The 18399-nt window shown below is 42.3% G+C and overlaps 1 protein-coding gene across 1 annotated transcript in view; it reads left to right on the top strand.

Annotated features, from left to right (window-relative positions):
- Nucleotides 1-1997: 1997 nt before the first annotated feature.
- Nucleotides 1998-18399, top strand: part of LOC143287177 (disintegrin and metalloproteinase domain-containing protein 10-like) — a 32115-nt gene continuing 15713 nt past the window's right edge. The window contains exons 1-9 of the mRNA XM_076595121.1: nucleotides 1998-2070; nucleotides 2364-2499; nucleotides 4153-4274; nucleotides 6830-6998; nucleotides 9347-9400; nucleotides 10877-10928; nucleotides 11288-11443; nucleotides 14917-15063; nucleotides 17346-17523. Coding sequence (XP_076451236.1) covers nucleotides 1998-2070; nucleotides 2364-2499; nucleotides 4153-4274; nucleotides 6830-6998; nucleotides 9347-9400; nucleotides 10877-10928; nucleotides 11288-11443; nucleotides 14917-15063; nucleotides 17346-17523 — 1087 coding nt within the window. The remainder of the gene's footprint in view (nucleotides 2071-2363; nucleotides 2500-4152; nucleotides 4275-6829; nucleotides 6999-9346; nucleotides 9401-10876; nucleotides 10929-11287; nucleotides 11444-14916; nucleotides 15064-17345; nucleotides 17524-18399) is intronic.

Genomic DNA, 18399 nt, shown 5'->3' with positions numbered 1-18399 from the left:
TCACAATGAGATGAACTTTTGTCTGGTGACGGGTTTTCCTGGTCTTTTTAGCCCCCAACATATAAAGATACTTTATATCAACAAGTCACCGTTCTTAATTAATGTTATAGCTGAGAACTTACTGAGTCTTTCATCAACAGGCTGCCATTCGAAATAGCCCCAAAATGCCCAGTCTTCATCAACAACTCACAATTCTTTATTGCCCAATAATCAAGAGTCTTCGTAAATGAAATTACAGTTCTTCATGGCCCCAAAATTCGGGAGTCTTCAAGTCACAAGTTTAAAAAACAAACAAAAACAAAACAACAACAACAGCAACAACAACAACAACAGCAGCAGCAGCAGCAACAACACACACACACACACACACACACACACACACACACACACACACACACACACACACACACACACACAGAGGAGATGCACATTCATATATGACCAAGCATAGCATCTCATATGAATGCGTAAATACATGGATACATCAAAGGTTGTAGAATAGTCACACTCTTTTTCGCTGTTCTGTAATGTTTTTTTCATGCCAGGACTTGATTATATGACACTATTTACAAGAGGTACGTAATTCAACTTTTTTTTTCTTTTTTTTTTCTGTAAATCCGTTGTGACATATATTTTATATGCAATAATTATGTTCTATTTCTAACTGGTGAAGCAGCCTATTCTTACCCCAACTGGTTTTTACCCAGGGGTCAAAATTGGCTGGCCTAGATTCACCCTTGGGTCCTTCTCAACTAGTCTGTACTAACCCCCGGGGGTACTATAGGCCCAGTCAGAACTGACCCCCGCCCCTTCCATTTGGATTTTATTCCACCCACCCACCCCTCTCGCCTCGTCCCCCCCCCCAACCCCCACCCCCCGCGGCTCCCCCCTCCCACCCCCCTCCTCTTCCCCCTCCTGGTTGTAATAGGGATAATTCTGGACAAGCTGGAATTGAGCCCCGGGGTAAATTTGGCCCGGCTAGAATTTTATCATGGACACACAGAGACACAGATTCAGACACACACACACACACACACACACACACACACACACACACACACACACACACACACACACTGAGAGAGAGAGAGAGAGAGAGAGAGAGAGAGAGAGAGAGAGAGAGAATCAGACAGACAGACACAGAGACAGAGAGAGGCAGAGACAGAGATACGCAGAGAGACACAGAGAGATACACAGAGAGAGATACAGACTTAGAGTCACAGACACAGACAAAGACACACACACACACACACACACACACACATGTGCAGACAACAGACAACTGAAACACTGTGATTGCATGAATTGCACGTTACAACTAAACACACATGTGATCCAAATAGGTGGCGCTGCACCGTACAGGGGAGAGCAGCCGGAGCATCACACAGATAACTCTGTTGTGACAAAACGTTACGCAGTAATGATCAATATTCAACAGTGAGGACCAAGAGCATCAATATTACAATTGCGACTTTTTACTGATACTTTGGTGACCTCTTCCATCACGAGAACAAAGGAATTAACGTTCGGAATCATCTGAATTTCAAATTGAACTGAAATAGTGTTCGAGACACACTGACGATGTGCAATCTAGAAAAATGCGCTGTGTTTGGCTGAACCTTCAAAGCTATCCTCTGATCATCAACACCACTTAAAATGACTTTCTGACATCGTTTCTAGTACGGGATCACTAGTTCAGCCAATATTTTTAAAGGTAAGTTTTGTTAAAATGTAGATCTGGATTTGAAAGAAGAGTAACACACACGGAGCTGTCATGTACAATGGAAGTTTAGTATTTCGTACATGCAAACACTTTCGGGCAAATTAGATCTATCGTTGGATCTAGTCTTTTTTTCATATCCTTCGTCTTCTCTCAGACTCGTTCAGGTGTTCGAATCACAAGTCCCCCCCCCCCACCCCCCCCTCATATCTCTTCATCTGGTGTGGTGTGTGTGGGTGTGTGTGTGTGTGTCTGTGTGTGCAGTAGTCAACTGAAGATGGTAGAGCTGGACCGCGTCACCGAGGTCACTGCCGGCCTGTTTGTCCTGGCAGTACTTGGTAGCTTGGCAGGTTGGTTCTCTGTGTGTGAAACTGTTTCCTGCGTGCGCGCGCGCACACACACACGCGCGCGCACACACACACACACACACACACACACACATCGACTGGTAGATAAGGTTGACTTTGAAAGTAGGTCTCCAGTTATCGAATATAAATTCACAGAAAGAATTGCTAAAACTGTCTTTCTTATTCTTCTTTGCTTTCTCCCCTATTTGTTGGGGAGCACTGACGAATATAATGATTTAATATAGTAGTTGCTTTAGATCTACGTATCCTGACGTGGACTGGTCTTGTTTTTTCAGAGTGTCGTCCACTGAACGATTACATCCTGGATTATCAGCCCCTGTCCTATGACCGAAACTCAATCCACAGAAATCACCAGAGAGTGCGCCAGTTAGAGGACAGTCATTTTGATGTCCGATTCACAGCCTTTGGAAAGTAAGTGTGTTCATCGCAGTCATTTTGATGTCTGATTCAGTGCCTTTGGAAAGTAGGTGTGTTCATCGCAGTCATTTTGATGTCTGATTCACTGCCTTTAGAAAGTAAGTGTGTTCATTGCAGTCATTTTGATGTCTGATTCAGTGCCTTTAGAAAGTAAGTGTGTTCATTGCAGTCATTTTGATGTCTGAGTAACTGCCTTTGGAAAGTAGGTGTGTTCATTGCAGTCATTTTGATGTCTGATTCACTGCCTTTGGAAAGTAAATGTTTTCATCACAGTCATTTTCATGTCCGATTCACTGCCTTTGGAAAGTAACTGTGTTCATCACAGTCATTTTGATGTCTGAGTTACTGCCTTTGGAAAGTAGGTGTGTTCATCGCAGTCATTTTGATGTCTGATTCAGTGGCTTTGGAAAGTAGGTGTGTTCATCACAGTCATTTTGATGTCTGATTCAGTGCCTTTGGAAAGTAAATGTGTTCATCGCAGTCATTTTGATGTCTGATTCACTGCCTTTGGAAAGTAAATGTGTTCATCGCAGTCATATTGATGTCTGATTTAGTGCCTTTGGAAAGTAAATGTGTTCATTGCAGTCATATTGATGTCTGATTCAGTGCCTTTGGAAAGTAAGTGTGTTCATCGCAGTCATTTGGATGTCTGATTCACTGCCTTTGGAAAGTAATGTGTGTTCATTGCAGTCATTTTGATGTCTGATTCACTGCCTTTGGAAAGTAATGTGTGTTCATCACAGTCATTTTGATGTGTGATTCAGTGCCTTTGGAAAGTAGGTGTGTTCATCACAGTCATTTTGATGTCTGATTCAGTGCCTTGCTGAATCCCAATGACGATGGGTTTAGCCGTTCGTTTACAGTACAGACATAGTGTACACTGTTTAAAATACATATATGTACACCGTTTACAGTACAGACGAGTTGTACACTGTTTACAGTGCAGACACAGTGTACATTACGAACATTGTTTTCAAATTCAGTATAGAATTATGAACACTGTTTACAATAAAAGACATGATTACAATGTTTACAGTATAACCATAGTGTACATTTTTTGGCAAGCATAATTTGTTTGCAGTACTGACGTTGTAAACAATGTTTACAATGCAAACATGTTGAACACTGGTTACACTTACAGTACAAGCAGGATGTTCACTGTTTACTGTAAACAGTGTTCACCATCTCTCTCTCTCTCTCTCTCTCTCTCTCTCTCTCTCTCTCTCTCTCTCTCTCTCTCTCTCTCTCTCTCTCTCTCTATATATATATATATATATATATATATATATATATATCCCTCTCTCTCTATCTCTCTCTCTCTCTATCTCTCTCTCTCTCTCTCTCTCTCTCTGTCTATATCTCTCTGTCTCTGTCTCTCTCTCTCTCTCTCTCTCTCTCTCTCTCTCTCTATATATATATATATATATATATATAGAGAGAGAGAGAGAGAGAGAGAGAGAGAGAGAGAGAGAGAGAGAGAATGTTTACAGTACAGACATGTGGCACTGTTTACAACACAGACGTAGTGTACACTGTTTACAGCACAGACACGGTGTCCACTGTTTACAGTACAAACGTGTACACTTTTTTGCAGTACATACATAGTGTACACTGTTTACAGTACACTCGCACAATGTAAACTTACAGACGGCTACATGTCAAGCTGTGGCCCAGTCACGGGGAGTTCAGCCCCAACCACCAGCTGTTCACAGAAGACAAGGGACTTCACCGACCTCAGATCTCCTTTCTGTACCATGGCTACGTCACCGGTATGTCCCTTCCCTATCGCTGCTTCTAGTGAGGATAATGATCATGATCATATGATGGTGACGATCATTGAGATAATGACGATGGTGATGAATAGGGATTGTGTTCATATCGATGATAATTGGGATGACAAGGATGATGTTCGTGCTGATAATGGTGATTGTGATGATGAAGATGCTGATCAGTCTGATAATGACTATGGTGATGAAAAGGGTGATGGTCACATTGTGACATCAGTAAAGACTATTGAGATGATAAGGATGATGATTATGCAGATAGTGTCGATCATATTAATTATGACGATGGTGTTGATGGGGATGGTGATCATACTGGTAATGATGATGGTGATGGTACTCATGATCATATTTTATGACGATGGTGATGATAAGGATGATGACCATACAGATAATGACGATGATGATGATGATGATGATGATGATGATGACCAAACTGTTAATGATGGTGGTGATGATGCAGATAACGATCATATCTTTTTTTTATGGCAATGGTAATGACAGATGATGACCATATCAAAAAGACGATAGCAAATATAAGGACTGATAACCTTTCTGATAATGTGGTGATAAAGATGTGATCATATCAGTGATGACAACGGTGCTGATAAGGCTGACGGTCATATAATGATGACGGTGATGATGAGGCTGATGGCCGTTCTGATAATGACGATTGGTGATAGATAGAAGGTGATCCTGCTGTTGATGACGATAATGATGATAAAAATTGATGACCATATCTACAATGACAATGGTGATGATAATGATGAACACAATACCAATAATCCCGATGCAACGTGGGTAGCTATCCACTGTGTTTGAGGATAGTTGTGTTGATGTAACAGGCGATGTTACGCTGCATGCAGGTGGTTGTGTGTTAGCATCACTGTGAACCACTGTGAAGTGCTCGGTTGTTGTGGTGTTACATGTAACAGGCATTTCTGTAGTGATGGTTGCTGTGGTATTACATTTAACAGGCAGGTCTATAGTGATGGTTGTTGTATTACATGTAACAAGCAGACCGTTACTGCTGGTTGTTATAGTATTACATGTAACAGGGAGGTCTGTAGTGCTGGTTGTTGTGGTATTACATGTAACAGGCAGGTCTGTAGTGCTGGTTCCTGTGGTGTTACATGTAACAGGCAGGTCTGTAGTGCTGGTTCCTGTGGTGTTACATGTAACAGGCAGGTCTGTAATGCTGGTTGTTGTGGTATTACATGTAACAGACAGGTTTGTAGTGCTGGTTGTTGTGGTATTACATGTAACAGGCAGGTCTGTAATGCTGGTTGTTGCGGTATTACATGTAACAGACAGGTCTGTAGTGCTGGTTGCTGTGGTATTACATGTAACAGGCAGGTCTGTAGTGCTGGTTGCTGTGGTATTACATGTAACAGGCAGGTCTGTAGTGCTGGTTGCTGTGGTATTACATGTAACAGACAGGTCTGCAGTGCTGGTTCCTGTGGTGTTACATGTAGCAGGGAGGTCTGTAGTGGTGATTCCTGTAGTGTTACATGTAACAGGGGAGGTCTGTAGTGATGATTCCTGTAGTGTTACATGTAACAGGGGAGGTCGGTAGTGATGATTCATGTAGTGTTACATATAACAGGGGAGGTCGGTAGTGGTGATTCCTGTGGTGTTACATGTAACAGGAGAGGTCTGTAGTGATAATTATTGTGGTGTTACATATAACATGGAGGTCTGTAGTGATGATTCATGTAGTGTTACATATAACAGGGGAGGTCGGTAGTGGTGATTCCTGTGGTGTTACATGTAACAGGAGAGGTCTGTAGTGATGATTATTGTGGTGTTACATATAACATGGAGGTCTGTAGTGATGATTCCTGTGGTGTTACATGTAACAAGGAGGTCTGTAGTGGTGATTCATGTGGTGTTACATGTAACAGGGGAGGTCTGTAGTGATGATTATTGTGGTGTTACATATAACATGGAGGTCTGTAGTGATGATTCCTGTGGTGTTACATGTAACAGGGAGGTCTGTAGTGGTGATTCCTGTGGTGTTACATGTAACAGGAGAGGTCTGTAGTGATGATTATTGTGGTGTTACATATATCATGGAGGTCTGTAGTGATGATTCCTGTGGTGTTACATGTAACAGGGAGGTCTGTAGTGATGATTCTTGTAGTGTTACATGTAACAGGGGAGGTCTGTAGTGGTTATTCCTGTGGTGTTACATGTAACATGAAAGGTCTGTAGTGATAATTATTGTGGTGTTGCATATAACTTGGAGGTCTGTAGTGATGATTCCTGTGGTGTTACATGTAACAGGGGAGGTCTGTAGTGATGATTCCTATGGTGTTACATATAACATGGAGGTCTGTAGTGATGATTCCTGTGGTGTTACATGTAACAGGAGAGGTCTGTAGTGATGATTGGTGTGTCGTTACATGTAACAGGACAGGTCTGTAGTGATGATTGGTGTGGCGTTTCATGTAACAGGACAGGTCTGTAGTGATGATTGGTGTGGCGTTTCATGTAACAGGACAGGTCTGTAGTGATGATTGGTGTGGCGTTTCATGTAACAGGGGAGGCTGGCAGCCGGGTGATGCTGGCAGTGCACAATGGCAGTCTGGAAGGAAAGATCCAGACAGCAGACACCACATTCCACATTGAGCCAGCCGCCAAGTACATCCCCCACCCACCCTTCCACACCATCATCTACCCAGAGACTCACCTCAACCCCAGCCCCTACAGGTAAGACCTCAGCCACAGGTACCACACCATGACACTGTGCACATTGTACAATGTACGTTTCGGGTCAACTATAAACAGTTTGCCCTGCGTTTTTCTGTTGTCCTGTAAACTTTGAAAATTGTGGTTTTCAAACGATATGTAAACGCTTCACAGTGCCAGCATCAGATGATCCGTAAACAATGTACAGACCAGGTTTTAGATGATCACCCTGTAAAAGAATGCACAGTGCGGCATTCAGCTGATCTCTAAACACTGTTCAGTGACTGTTTTAGATAACCTGTTATCTTGTTCAGTGCAGCTTACAGATTAGTTGCAAACACTGCATATTGCAGTGTACTCCGTCGTCCATATACAGTGTAGTGATCTGTAAACAGTATATAGTGCAGCTTTCGGGTGATCTGTAAACAATATAGTATAGCTTTTGGGTGATCTGCACACAATATATAGTGCAGCTTTTGGGTGATCTGTACACAATATATAGTGCAGCTTTTGGGTGATCTGTACACAATATATAGTGCAGCTTTGGGGTGATCTGTATACAATATATAGTGTAGCTTTGGGGTGATCTGTACACAATATATAGTGTAGCTTTTGGGTGATCTGTACACAATATATAGTGTAGCTTTTGGGTGGTCTGTACACAATATATAGTGTAGCTTTTGGGTGATCTGTACACAATATATAGTGTAGCTTTTGGGTGATCTGTACACAATATATAGTGCAGCTTTTGGGTGATCTGTACACAGTATATAGTGTAGCTTTTGGGTGATCTGTACACAATATATAGTGTATCGTTTGGGTGATCTGTACACAATATATAGTACAGCTTTTGGGTGATCTGTACACAATATATAGTGTAGTTTTGGGTGATCTGTACACAGTACATAGTGCAGCTTTTGGGTGGTCTGTACACAATATATATATATATATATATATATATATATATATATATTTTGGGTGATCTGTACACAATATATAGTGTAGCTTTTGGGTGATCTGTACACAATATATAGTGTAGCTTTTGGGTGATCTGTACACAATATATAGTGTAGCTTTTGGGTGATCTGTACACAATATATAGTACAGCTTTTGGGTGATCTGTACACAATATATAGTACAGCTTTTGGGTGATCTGTACACAATATATAGTGTAGCTTTTGGGTGGTCTGTACACAATATATAGTGTAGCTTTTGGGTGATTTGTACACAATATATAGTGTAGCTTTTGGGTTGACTGTACACAATATATAGTGCAGCTTTTGGGTGATCTGTACACAATATATAGTGTAGCTTTTGGGTGATCTGTACACAGTATATAGTGCAGCTTTTGGGTGATCTGTACACAGTATATAGTGTAGCTTTGGGGTGATCTGTACACAATATATAGTGTATCTTTTGGGTGATCTGTACACAATATATAGTGTAGTTTTGGGTGATCTGTACACAGTATATAGAGCAGCTTTTGGGTGGTCTGTACACAATATATATATATATATATATATATATATTTTTTTTTTTTTTTTTTTTTTTTTTTTATAGTGTAGCTTTTGGGTGATCTGTACAAAATATATATTGTGCAGCTTTTGGGTGATCTGTAAACAATACAAAGCAGCTTTCAGGTGATCTGTATTAATGCATAGTGAAGTCTTCAGTTGATCAAAACACTGCAGTGACTTTCAGGGAATTCGAAATTCACTTTAAATGCCATAGTGTTAATATATCACCAGAATTACATTTGCACTTCATATTGCATACAGATCACCACAAGTGCTGTGCTGTGCTTGCAAATCACCTGGATAATATGTGTACTGTGTAGTGTTTAATACATCACCCAAAACGCACCTGTGTTATTCAGTTTTTACAAATCGTCTATAATACACATGCTATACGTACCCGAGATAAAGCTATCATGTGGAAATCTTGCAGTTCGGGCCTGTACTGATCAGTGTTTATTGAACACGAGGAATGGGGTACAGGGCTTTGCATTGTCGGTCTCTGTGCTTTGTTGAGCCTTTCAGCTATAGCCTGCAGGCTACATAATGTATGACTGTGCAGAACTAATGGATCAGCTTGTGGGGTAGACCACCATGGCATCAAAGAGTTCATAGACATGACGCTACACTTACAACAACGACAGCAGCAGCAGCAGCAGCAGCAACAGCAACAACAACAACAACAACACCCAGAGGCAAACGTGTGAGTCTTCTGCACGTGTTACTCAAGGGAGTGTTCTGTACGTTTCTAGCTGACTGTAGCATAGTTTGTTGCATCATTAATAGTCTGGAGTCCTTCATGGTCTGCTGGAGAGTTTTGTGCAAGTGCTACTGTTGTGATTGAGTGCTGTGCAGGTGCTACTCTGGGGAGTGTCGTGCAGGTGTTACTGTTGAAAGTGTTGTGCGGGTGTCAGTGTTGAAAGCGTTGAGCAGGTGTTACTGTTGAAAGCATCGTGCAGGTGTTACTGTTGGGAGTGAGTGTTGTGCAGGTGTTAATGCTGAAAGCGTTGTTCAGGTGTTACTGTTGAAAGTGTTGAGCAGGTGTTAATGTTAAAAGCGTTGTGCAGGTGTTACTGTTCAGGGTGAGTGTTGTGCAGGTGTTACTGTTGAAAGCTTTGTGCAGATGTTAATGCTGAAAGCGTTGTGCAGGTGCTACTGTTGAAAGCGTTGTGCAGGTGTTCTGTTGAAAGCATTGTGCAGGTGTTAATGCTGAAAGAGTTGTGCTGGTGTTACTGTTGGGAGTGAGTGTTGTGCAGGTGTTACTGTTGAAAGTGTTGTGCAGGTGTCAGTGTTGAAAGCGTTGAGCAGGTGTTACTGTTGAAAGCATCGTGCAGGTGTTACTGTTGGGAGTGAGTGTTGTGCAGGTGTTACTGTTGAAAGTGTTGTGCAGGTGTTACTGTTGAAAGTGTTGAGCAGGTGTTAATGTTGAAAGCGTTGTGCAGGTGTTACTGTTGGGGGTGAGTGTTGTGCAGGTGTTACTGTTGAAAGCATTGTGCAGGTGTTAATGCTGAAAGAGTTGTGCAGGTGCTACTGTTGAAAGCGTTGTGCAGGTGTTACTGTTGAAAGCGTTGTGCAGATGTTACTGTTGGGAGTGAATATTGTGCATGTTATTTTTGAAAGCGTTGTGCAGGTGTTACTGTTGGGAGTGAGTGTTGGGCAGGTGTTACTTTTGAAAGCGTTGTGCATGCGTAACTGTTGGGAGCGACTGTTGTGCAGATGTTCATGTTGAAAGTGTTGTGCAGGTGTTCATGTTGAAAGTGTTGTACAGGTGTTAATGCTGAAGGCGTTGTGCAGGTGTTACTGTTGTGAGTGAGTGTTGTGCAGGTTTTACTGTTGAAAGCGTTGAAAAGGTCTGAATCTTCGGCACGTGCTACTCTAGGGAGTGCCGAGCAAGTGTTAGTGTTCGGAGTGTTGTGCGAGTGCTACTCTAATAAATGACTATTGACTCCGAACCTTGCACTTGGAATGAACTCTCTCTTTCGCTTTGTTAGGTCTCTGCACTCAGTTTAAGTTTAGCTTTAAAATATACCTCTTTCTGAAATAGCACACACCCCACTCTCCCTGCCCACACTTCAGGTGTTGGTTTTTGTTTTGGGATGCTTTTTTTTGAGGGGGGGGCTTGTTTTTTTGTTTGTTTTTTTTAATTGTTTTTTTTTTTTTAATAAGAGTTATGCAAGTTTGTGAAGACTAGTGTGTAAGCACATTGATTTGTCTCTGTACAAGATTCAGAGCTATGCAAGTACGTATGATGCTGCTAGTGCTGATGACGATAATGATGATGATGATTGTGATGACGTTTATCCTCGTCATCAATATTTTGTGGTATGCTTCAGACTGAGACTTGTACCATGTGATGTGATGCGATGTGATGTGGTGTGGTGCTAGTTGGTATAATATAATGTGGTGCGATCTGAAGTGGTATGGTGTGATGCAGTTTGTAACAGTCTAACAAGTACTATGATGTGATACTGTGGTGTGATGTGGTATGATATAATTCAGTGTGGTGTGAGGCGGTATCATGTAATGTCTCATCGTGTGGTGTGGTGTCATGCCATGCAGTATGGTATGATGTGGTATGATGTGATGTGGTACAATGCAATGCAGTATTGTGTGATGCTGTACAATGTGATGTGTTATCTTGTGATGTGGCATAATGTGATTTTTTTTATATCACGTGATGCGGCACGATGTGATGTTTCATGATGTGATGCGGCATGATGTGATGTTTCATGATGTGATGCGGTACGATGTGATGTTTCATGATGTGATGTGGCATGATGTGGTGCGGTGTTTCAGGCAGCAGGGAATCGCTCAGCATCAGACAAAGACAGCAACAGCCAGGAACCCAGCGGGCCACCCTCCCTGGGCAAAAACACCACCTGTCCATTGCACATGCGTGCCGATCCCCTGCTGTTCAATTACTTCAAGTCCACCAAGCATGGCACAACTGTGGTGAGTTACTTATTGTCACGTCCAAAGGGATGGTGTGAGTTGCTTTTATGTCGAAAAGATGAGGTGGGATAGTTATCTTTACGTCCAAAGGGACGGTGTGAGTTAGTTGCATTAACGCCTAAAGAGATGTGTTTAGTCAATTACCTTTATGTCCAAAGAGATGTGTTGAGCTAGTTACCTTTATGTCCAAAGAGATGTGGTGAGTTAGTTACCTTTACGTCCAAAGAGATGGTAGTGAGTTACCTTTATGTCCAAAGAGATCTTGTGAGTATGTTGCATGTACGTCCAAAAGATGAGCTGAGATAGCTACCTTTACGACCAAAAAAAGATGTGGTGATATAGCTACCTTTACGTCCAAAAACGTGGTGAGCTACCTTCACTTCCGGAGAGATGTGGTGAGTTAGTTACCTCCACTTCCAGAGAGATGTGGTGAGTTAGTTACCTTCACTTCCAGAGAGATGTGGCGCGTTAGTTACCTCCACTTCTAGAGAGATGTAGTAAGTTAGTTACCTTCACGTCCGGAGAGATGTGGTGAGTTAGTTACCTTCACGTCCGGAGAGATGTGGTGAGTTAGTTACCTCCACTTCCAGAGAAATGTGGTGAGTTAGTTGCCTTCACGTCCGGAGAGATGTAGTGAGTTAGCTACCTTCACGTCTGGAAAGATGTGGTGATTTAGTTACCTCCACGTCCGGAGAGATGTGGTGATTTAGTTACCTCCACGTCCGGAGAGATGTGGTGAGTTAGTTGCCTTCACGTCCGGAGAGATGTGGTGAGTTAGCTACCTTCACGTCTGGAAAGATGTGGTGAGTTAGTTACCTCCACGTCCGGAGAGATGTGGTGAGTTAGTTACCTTCACTTCTGGAAAGATGTGGTGATTTAGTTACCTTCACTTCCGGAGAGATGTGGTGAGTTAGTTACCTTCACGTCCGGAGAGATCTAGTGAGTTAGTTACTCCCATTATTCCACCATTCACAGCCATTCAACCCAAAGCAAAAAAAAAAAAAAAAAAGATAGATGTAATCATATGAAAACGGCTTATACATAACGATAGATACACGAATAAATATACACCATACTGCATAGCAAACGGAGAGAGGGAGAGAAAGAATGTGTGAGATGAAGGGGAGAGACGACGGTGTGAATGAGCATTCAGTTCAGAGGAGGCAACCACGGCACGCCAAAAAATGTTGACAAATCCAGTGTTTGTCTCCCTTATGTAACGGCAGGGTGCCATGTGAGGATGCAATCTGCCTGGCTCTGAGTTCGTTCATCCAGTCCAACACCAAACACGTGGGAACACGTCGGTTTACAGTGGTTCCACTTTATTGGTACAGTGCATGTGGTGCAGCAAGTCACATGACAACAACAACAACAACAACAAAAAACAACAACTCTGCAACCAATAAACAGAAAACAACTATTTTCCATGTGTACCATAAGGTGGGGGAGAGGTACGAACAGGACTTTATTTCAAGTGAAGCGAGAAATGTAAATTTTAAGTGCCGATACAAACTACAGGGCTAAAAAAAATCCTGATGCCAAACATTACTGAAAGCAAAGGCATCATTTAAGACAATAAAAGAAAGACTTTGCGACTGGTCACCACTATCTTAGTCTTCATAAAGAAAACCAACCAACAACCATATTCCTGAACCCCACCCCCCCACCTCCCCCACCCCACCCCACCCCCCAAGAGGTGTTTCCCATCCCCAACAAGCGGAAGGACACCAAAACTGCGTCAGCAAAATCTCTCCCTTCATGCTTGGGAAAAAATATCTTTGAAAAACAACACATGCTTGGGAAAAGCCATCATTAAAAAAAAACAACAGTATCCCTCAAATGGCTTACTTATCGACAGACCATCTGATTAAATGCACAATAATCCTAACAGAAGGTCACACTAATAGTAATTCATTCAACACCATGCACTAAGCCAGTTCACTAAGAACTGAAAGAAAGAAATGTTGTTATGATAACATGTTCAACAATGGCGTCTGTTCAGCCTTGTACAAATCTAAAATATAAAACTTCCAAAAATAACTAAATATTTACATATGTAAAAAGATACTTTTAAAAAAAAAAACTATGAAGAAACACCCACCTGAGCAGTGTGCTCAAAGGCTTTACACAGTGACAGTGTATATTACAAACTGAGCAACTTGCACTAGTGTCTTCTGGCTCACCGATCACAGCATCAGTGAACTGTCTTCAAAAAAGATCAAGGGAAGTAACTCTATTCCAACACGTCATCTGTTTTGTAAAAACTTGAATTGTGCATTCTAACAATATGAAGATATGCACATTTATAATATATAGTAATAATTTATTAATAACTATTTTTATTTATTTATGATATATACTAGTTTCTTATTTTTCTTTTATATTTCTCTCTTCAATAGTCTCTCAGTTTCACTCTACTACACTTACACTGTGTCCATTGTTCTCGTTCGGTTCTCGGTGTGTCGGGCCTGGATGTCTGTGAGACAGCAAACTGGTGCGTGTGCGTCATGCATCTGTGTGTTTGTGTGTGTGTGTGTGTGAAAACGTTCCTTTTATGTCTTTGCACTTTAACTATCTTTATGTGTGAACGCATGTACGTGTGGATGTACGCAAGTTGCTTGAGTATGGTCAACTTTTTTCTTCTCGCCTCGTATTATTATTTTAATGGGTTTTTGTTTTTGTCTTGTTTTTTGTTGTTTTTTTGTGTTTTTTTTTACCTTCTATGTATCCTTTGTTTGAATTCTATTCTATTTTTTACTCACTTGTGTAAACAAAGTGAGTCTATGTTTTAACCCGGTGTTCTGTTATCTGTGTGTGTGTGTGTCTGTCTGTGTGTCCGTGGCAAACTTTAACATTGACATTTTCTCTGCAAATACTTTGTCAGTTGACACCAAATTAGGCGTAAAAAATAGGAAAAATTCAGTTCTTTCCAGCCATCTTGTTTAAAACAATATTGCACCTATGGGATGGGCACAAAAAATATTAAAAAAATGAAGCCTAATTATATGCAAACTGCATTTTCAGTTATATTTATATTTTTTGTATTCTCTAAATTTGGCACTTTGATCTGATATTCTGACCCAACAACAAGAGCAGTCATTATTATCATTTTTTGTTCAAACAGGAACTTCTTTTGCTAAGCATGGAAGTTTTATTTATTTTGCAAACGTTTTGGTGCAGATAGTAAAAAAGGGAAATTACTCTGTAATTAATGCTAGGGGACTTAATTTGCTTTAAACTGATCTTTCTCATCTTAAACATTACATTTTGAAATTATACTCAATACATAAAAAGCTTTGCGCTTTTGGATACATTCTTGAAACTGAAACTGGAACTGAAACGAAATATAAACGAAAAAAAACGTGTCAGACAGCAAATATTCATCAGACTGTGTGTCAGTTGACGTAGAACACACATGTGATTCACGTCATTTCTGTGATTTTTGTTTTTTTGTTTTGTTTCTGATTTGGTAGTCCGATTCGCGAGCAGAAGATGAGATACTGGCACTTTTCTCCAGTCATGTGTCTGTCATCTCTGACATCTACAAGCGGACGGTGTTCCAGACTTACTCAGGGGACATGAAATACACAAACATCACCTTTGTCATCCACAGGACCACGGTGAGTTCTGGGTTCGCTTCCCTCTGTCAGTCACCAGCCATGTTTCACGTAACACCCCTGTCATAGACCATCAGTGATCACCCATGTTTCACGTAACACCCTGTCATAGACCATCAGTGATCACCCATGTTTCACATAACAACCTGTCATGGACAATCAGTGATCAGCCATGTTTCACATAACAACCTGTCATAGACAATCAGTGATCAGCCATGTTTCACATAACAACCTGTCATAGACCATCAGTGATCAGCCATGTTTCACATAACAACCTGTCAAAGACCATCAGTGATCAGCCATGTTTCACATAACACTCTGTCATAGACCATCAGTGATCAGCCATGTTTCACGTGACACCGTGTCATAGACCATCAGTGATCAGCCATGTTTCACATAACAGCCTGTCATAGACCATCAGTGATCAGCCATGTTTCACATAACACCTTGTTATAGACCTTCAGTAATCAGCCATGTTTCACATAACAACCTGTCACAGACCATCAATAATCAGCATGTTTTACATAACACCATGTCATAGGGCATCAGTAATCAGCCTGTTTTATATAACACTGTGTCATAGACCATCAGTAATCAGCCTGTTTTACATAACACCGTGTCCAAGACCATCAGTAATCAGCGTGTTTTACATAACACCCTGTCATAGACTATCAGTAACCTTCTCTCAGAATTTCATTGTTCCTTCTACATCACAGCACAAACCCTGGTTTCTCTTCTGGAGTCGGTCTGGCCCAACGTACTACTGGGCACGATCTTCAAGCACTCCCAGCCACAGTAGCTGGAGCTGTACTGGTCCCTGAGGACACAGCCTTTGGACAGGCAGATCTGTCTGGGAGAGTGGTCCGCCGAGTGGCTGGCTACTCACCTCTCTCCTGGCACATACCCCCACCCCCTCCATCACTCAACAGGTAGTGCTCTTCACAACCTGTAGGTTGGGGAGCACATGTGGACACACTCCATGTGCGGGGATTTGGTCCGCAGAGGAGTGCCGGTGGCTCATACACGTTTTGGAACTTGAATGGCTTTACACGGCTCTTCTCTCATTCACGGAGGGGGCTTCGAGCAAGACCATCTCCATTTCAACAAACAGCCCCCGCCCCCCTTCCCTGCCTCTCCGTTCCCCACCACCACCAACCAAACCTCAGGTTACACACATGCGCGTGCTTAACCACACTCCCACATGCACGCAACACATCTGTCCTGCTGGTGAAGTGTGGCAGGGGAAACCGATGAGTGAGTTTGTTGCATGATTTGATCGAGTCCGCGGATGGCTGTGAGAATGAATGAATTCATGTAACGAGATGTTCTTGCGCGTGGAGCTCTAAACCTGCAGCTTCTGTAATGCCGTCTACTACAAAATTAATGTCGTCGCCTGTCACGCTGTCACGAGTGTGTCGGTCAGATTTTAACTGGGCCTGTCGCTAAAAGTGTCTTTTACCTACCACACACACAGCGCCAAAAGTTAAAACGATGCAGACATCAAAAACATTTGGAGCACCTGTTCCAACACGTTAAAACGATTTCATTTTCAAAGACAGCTCATGATACTATTGCTCTTCTTAGTGAATTTTGTAGAATTTTAGTTCAAAGGAAGCTTTCTGTCAGCCATGACACCAGTACAAGTGTAAATATCTACCTGTTATCCATGTGACGTTTTTGCGATAATTTCACCAAAACAAATTTAAATCATTTGCAAACTCTTGTTTTAACAACATTTATTTCAAGGTGAGTTTCTTCACACCAGTTAAAAAATTGGATGGTATTTTGTATTTGTATTTGTATTTCTTTTTATCACAACAGATTTCTCTGTGTGAAATTCGGGCTGCTCTCCCCTGGGAGAGCGCGTCGCTACACTACAGCGCGACCCTTTTTTTTTTTTTTTTTGTATTTTTCCTGCGTGCAGTTTTATTTGTTTTTTCCTATCGAAGTGGATTTTTCTACAGAATTTTGCCAGGAACAACACTTTTGTTGCCGTGGGTTCTTTTACATGCGCTAAGTGCATGCTGCACACGGGACCTCAGTTTATCGTCTCATCCGAATGACTAGCGTCCAGACCACCACTCAAGGTCTAGTGGAGGGTGGAGAAAATATCGGCGGTTGAGCCATGATTCGAACCAGCGGGCTCAGATTCTCTCGCTTCCTAGGCGGACGCGTTACCTCTAGGCCATCACTCCACGTATGGTATGTTCAAATGATTGAATCTCTCTCTCTCTCTCTCTCTCTCTCTCTCTCTGTGTGTGTGTGTGTGTGTGTGTGTGTGACAGATAATGAAGCACTGCAAGGAGGTGAGTGTCGATTACTGCCGAAACACGCTGGATGTCAGTAACTATCTGGTCCTGGTGTCAAAGGAAGACAGCGACCTGTTCTGCCTGGCCTTCACATTCACCTACCGTGACTTTGCTGGGGGCGTCTTGGGGCTGGCTTGGGTGGCTACGACATACCGTCAGTACCAGCTTAAAATGGGTGGTGGTGTGAAGGGGGTGTGAGGAGGGGGCGGCGGGGCTGGGGGTGGGGTGGGGGGAGGAGCTGGCTCGGATGGCTATTTAACATCGTAATTACTTGCTCAAAACGTGTGTGTGTGTGAGAGAGAGAGAGAGAGAGAGATGCAGAAATGACCTAGAAGTGTAGGACAGTTCATGCCAAAGGACGAAGAATACCTGGGCAAGCAGAGACAGCTCCTATGAGACATATATGACAGTGCATGGGGAGGTCCCCAAGTAAGGCAAAGACATGTCATATTCTTACTTACCCATTGGCGTCCATCTCAACCTGTCAGGGACTGTTGCCAGACAGCAAGCAGTCGATGCAATTGAAGTTTAACTCTTAGTCAACGCGGACACAGATCTTCATTCTAAGACAATGAGGGCCTGGCCTACTGAAGCCCTCCACAATGTACCACGCCAAGCGTGTGTTATTCCTACTGTCAGTGATGATCAGCACGTCAGGAACGTAGCAAGGACAAGCTTCAAGCTTCATATGCAGAAGCGCAAGGTGCAGCAGGTAACGCCAGACAAGGACAGCTTCAATGGATATGCTGTGAACGAAGATCCAGCAACAGAGCAGCCTATGGCCAGGGTCGACATAGGTCGAGCTCGATGAACTTTGTATATGCCTGAAGGCCCGACTTGATTTTGATGAATACAGCAGCCTGCACGGGGTGGTGCTGCAAGCATGACATCATCAAGACAAAATCATATACCACTTTACATTATACTACGCTACACTACATCCACGGGGTGGTGCTACCGACATCTGACGATAGCATCATTCTGTTCAGGCATACTGACGACCATCTGATGATATCATCCTCTTCACCCA

Source organism: Babylonia areolata, chromosome 11 (assembly GCF_041734735.1).
Source record: "Babylonia areolata isolate BAREFJ2019XMU chromosome 11, ASM4173473v1, whole genome shotgun sequence".
In the NCBI taxonomy this organism is placed as follows: Eukaryota; Metazoa; Mollusca; class Gastropoda; order Neogastropoda; family Buccinidae; genus Babylonia; species Babylonia areolata.
Note: the sequence above shows the minus strand (reverse complement) of the source record. Positions and strands in the feature narration are given on the sequence as shown.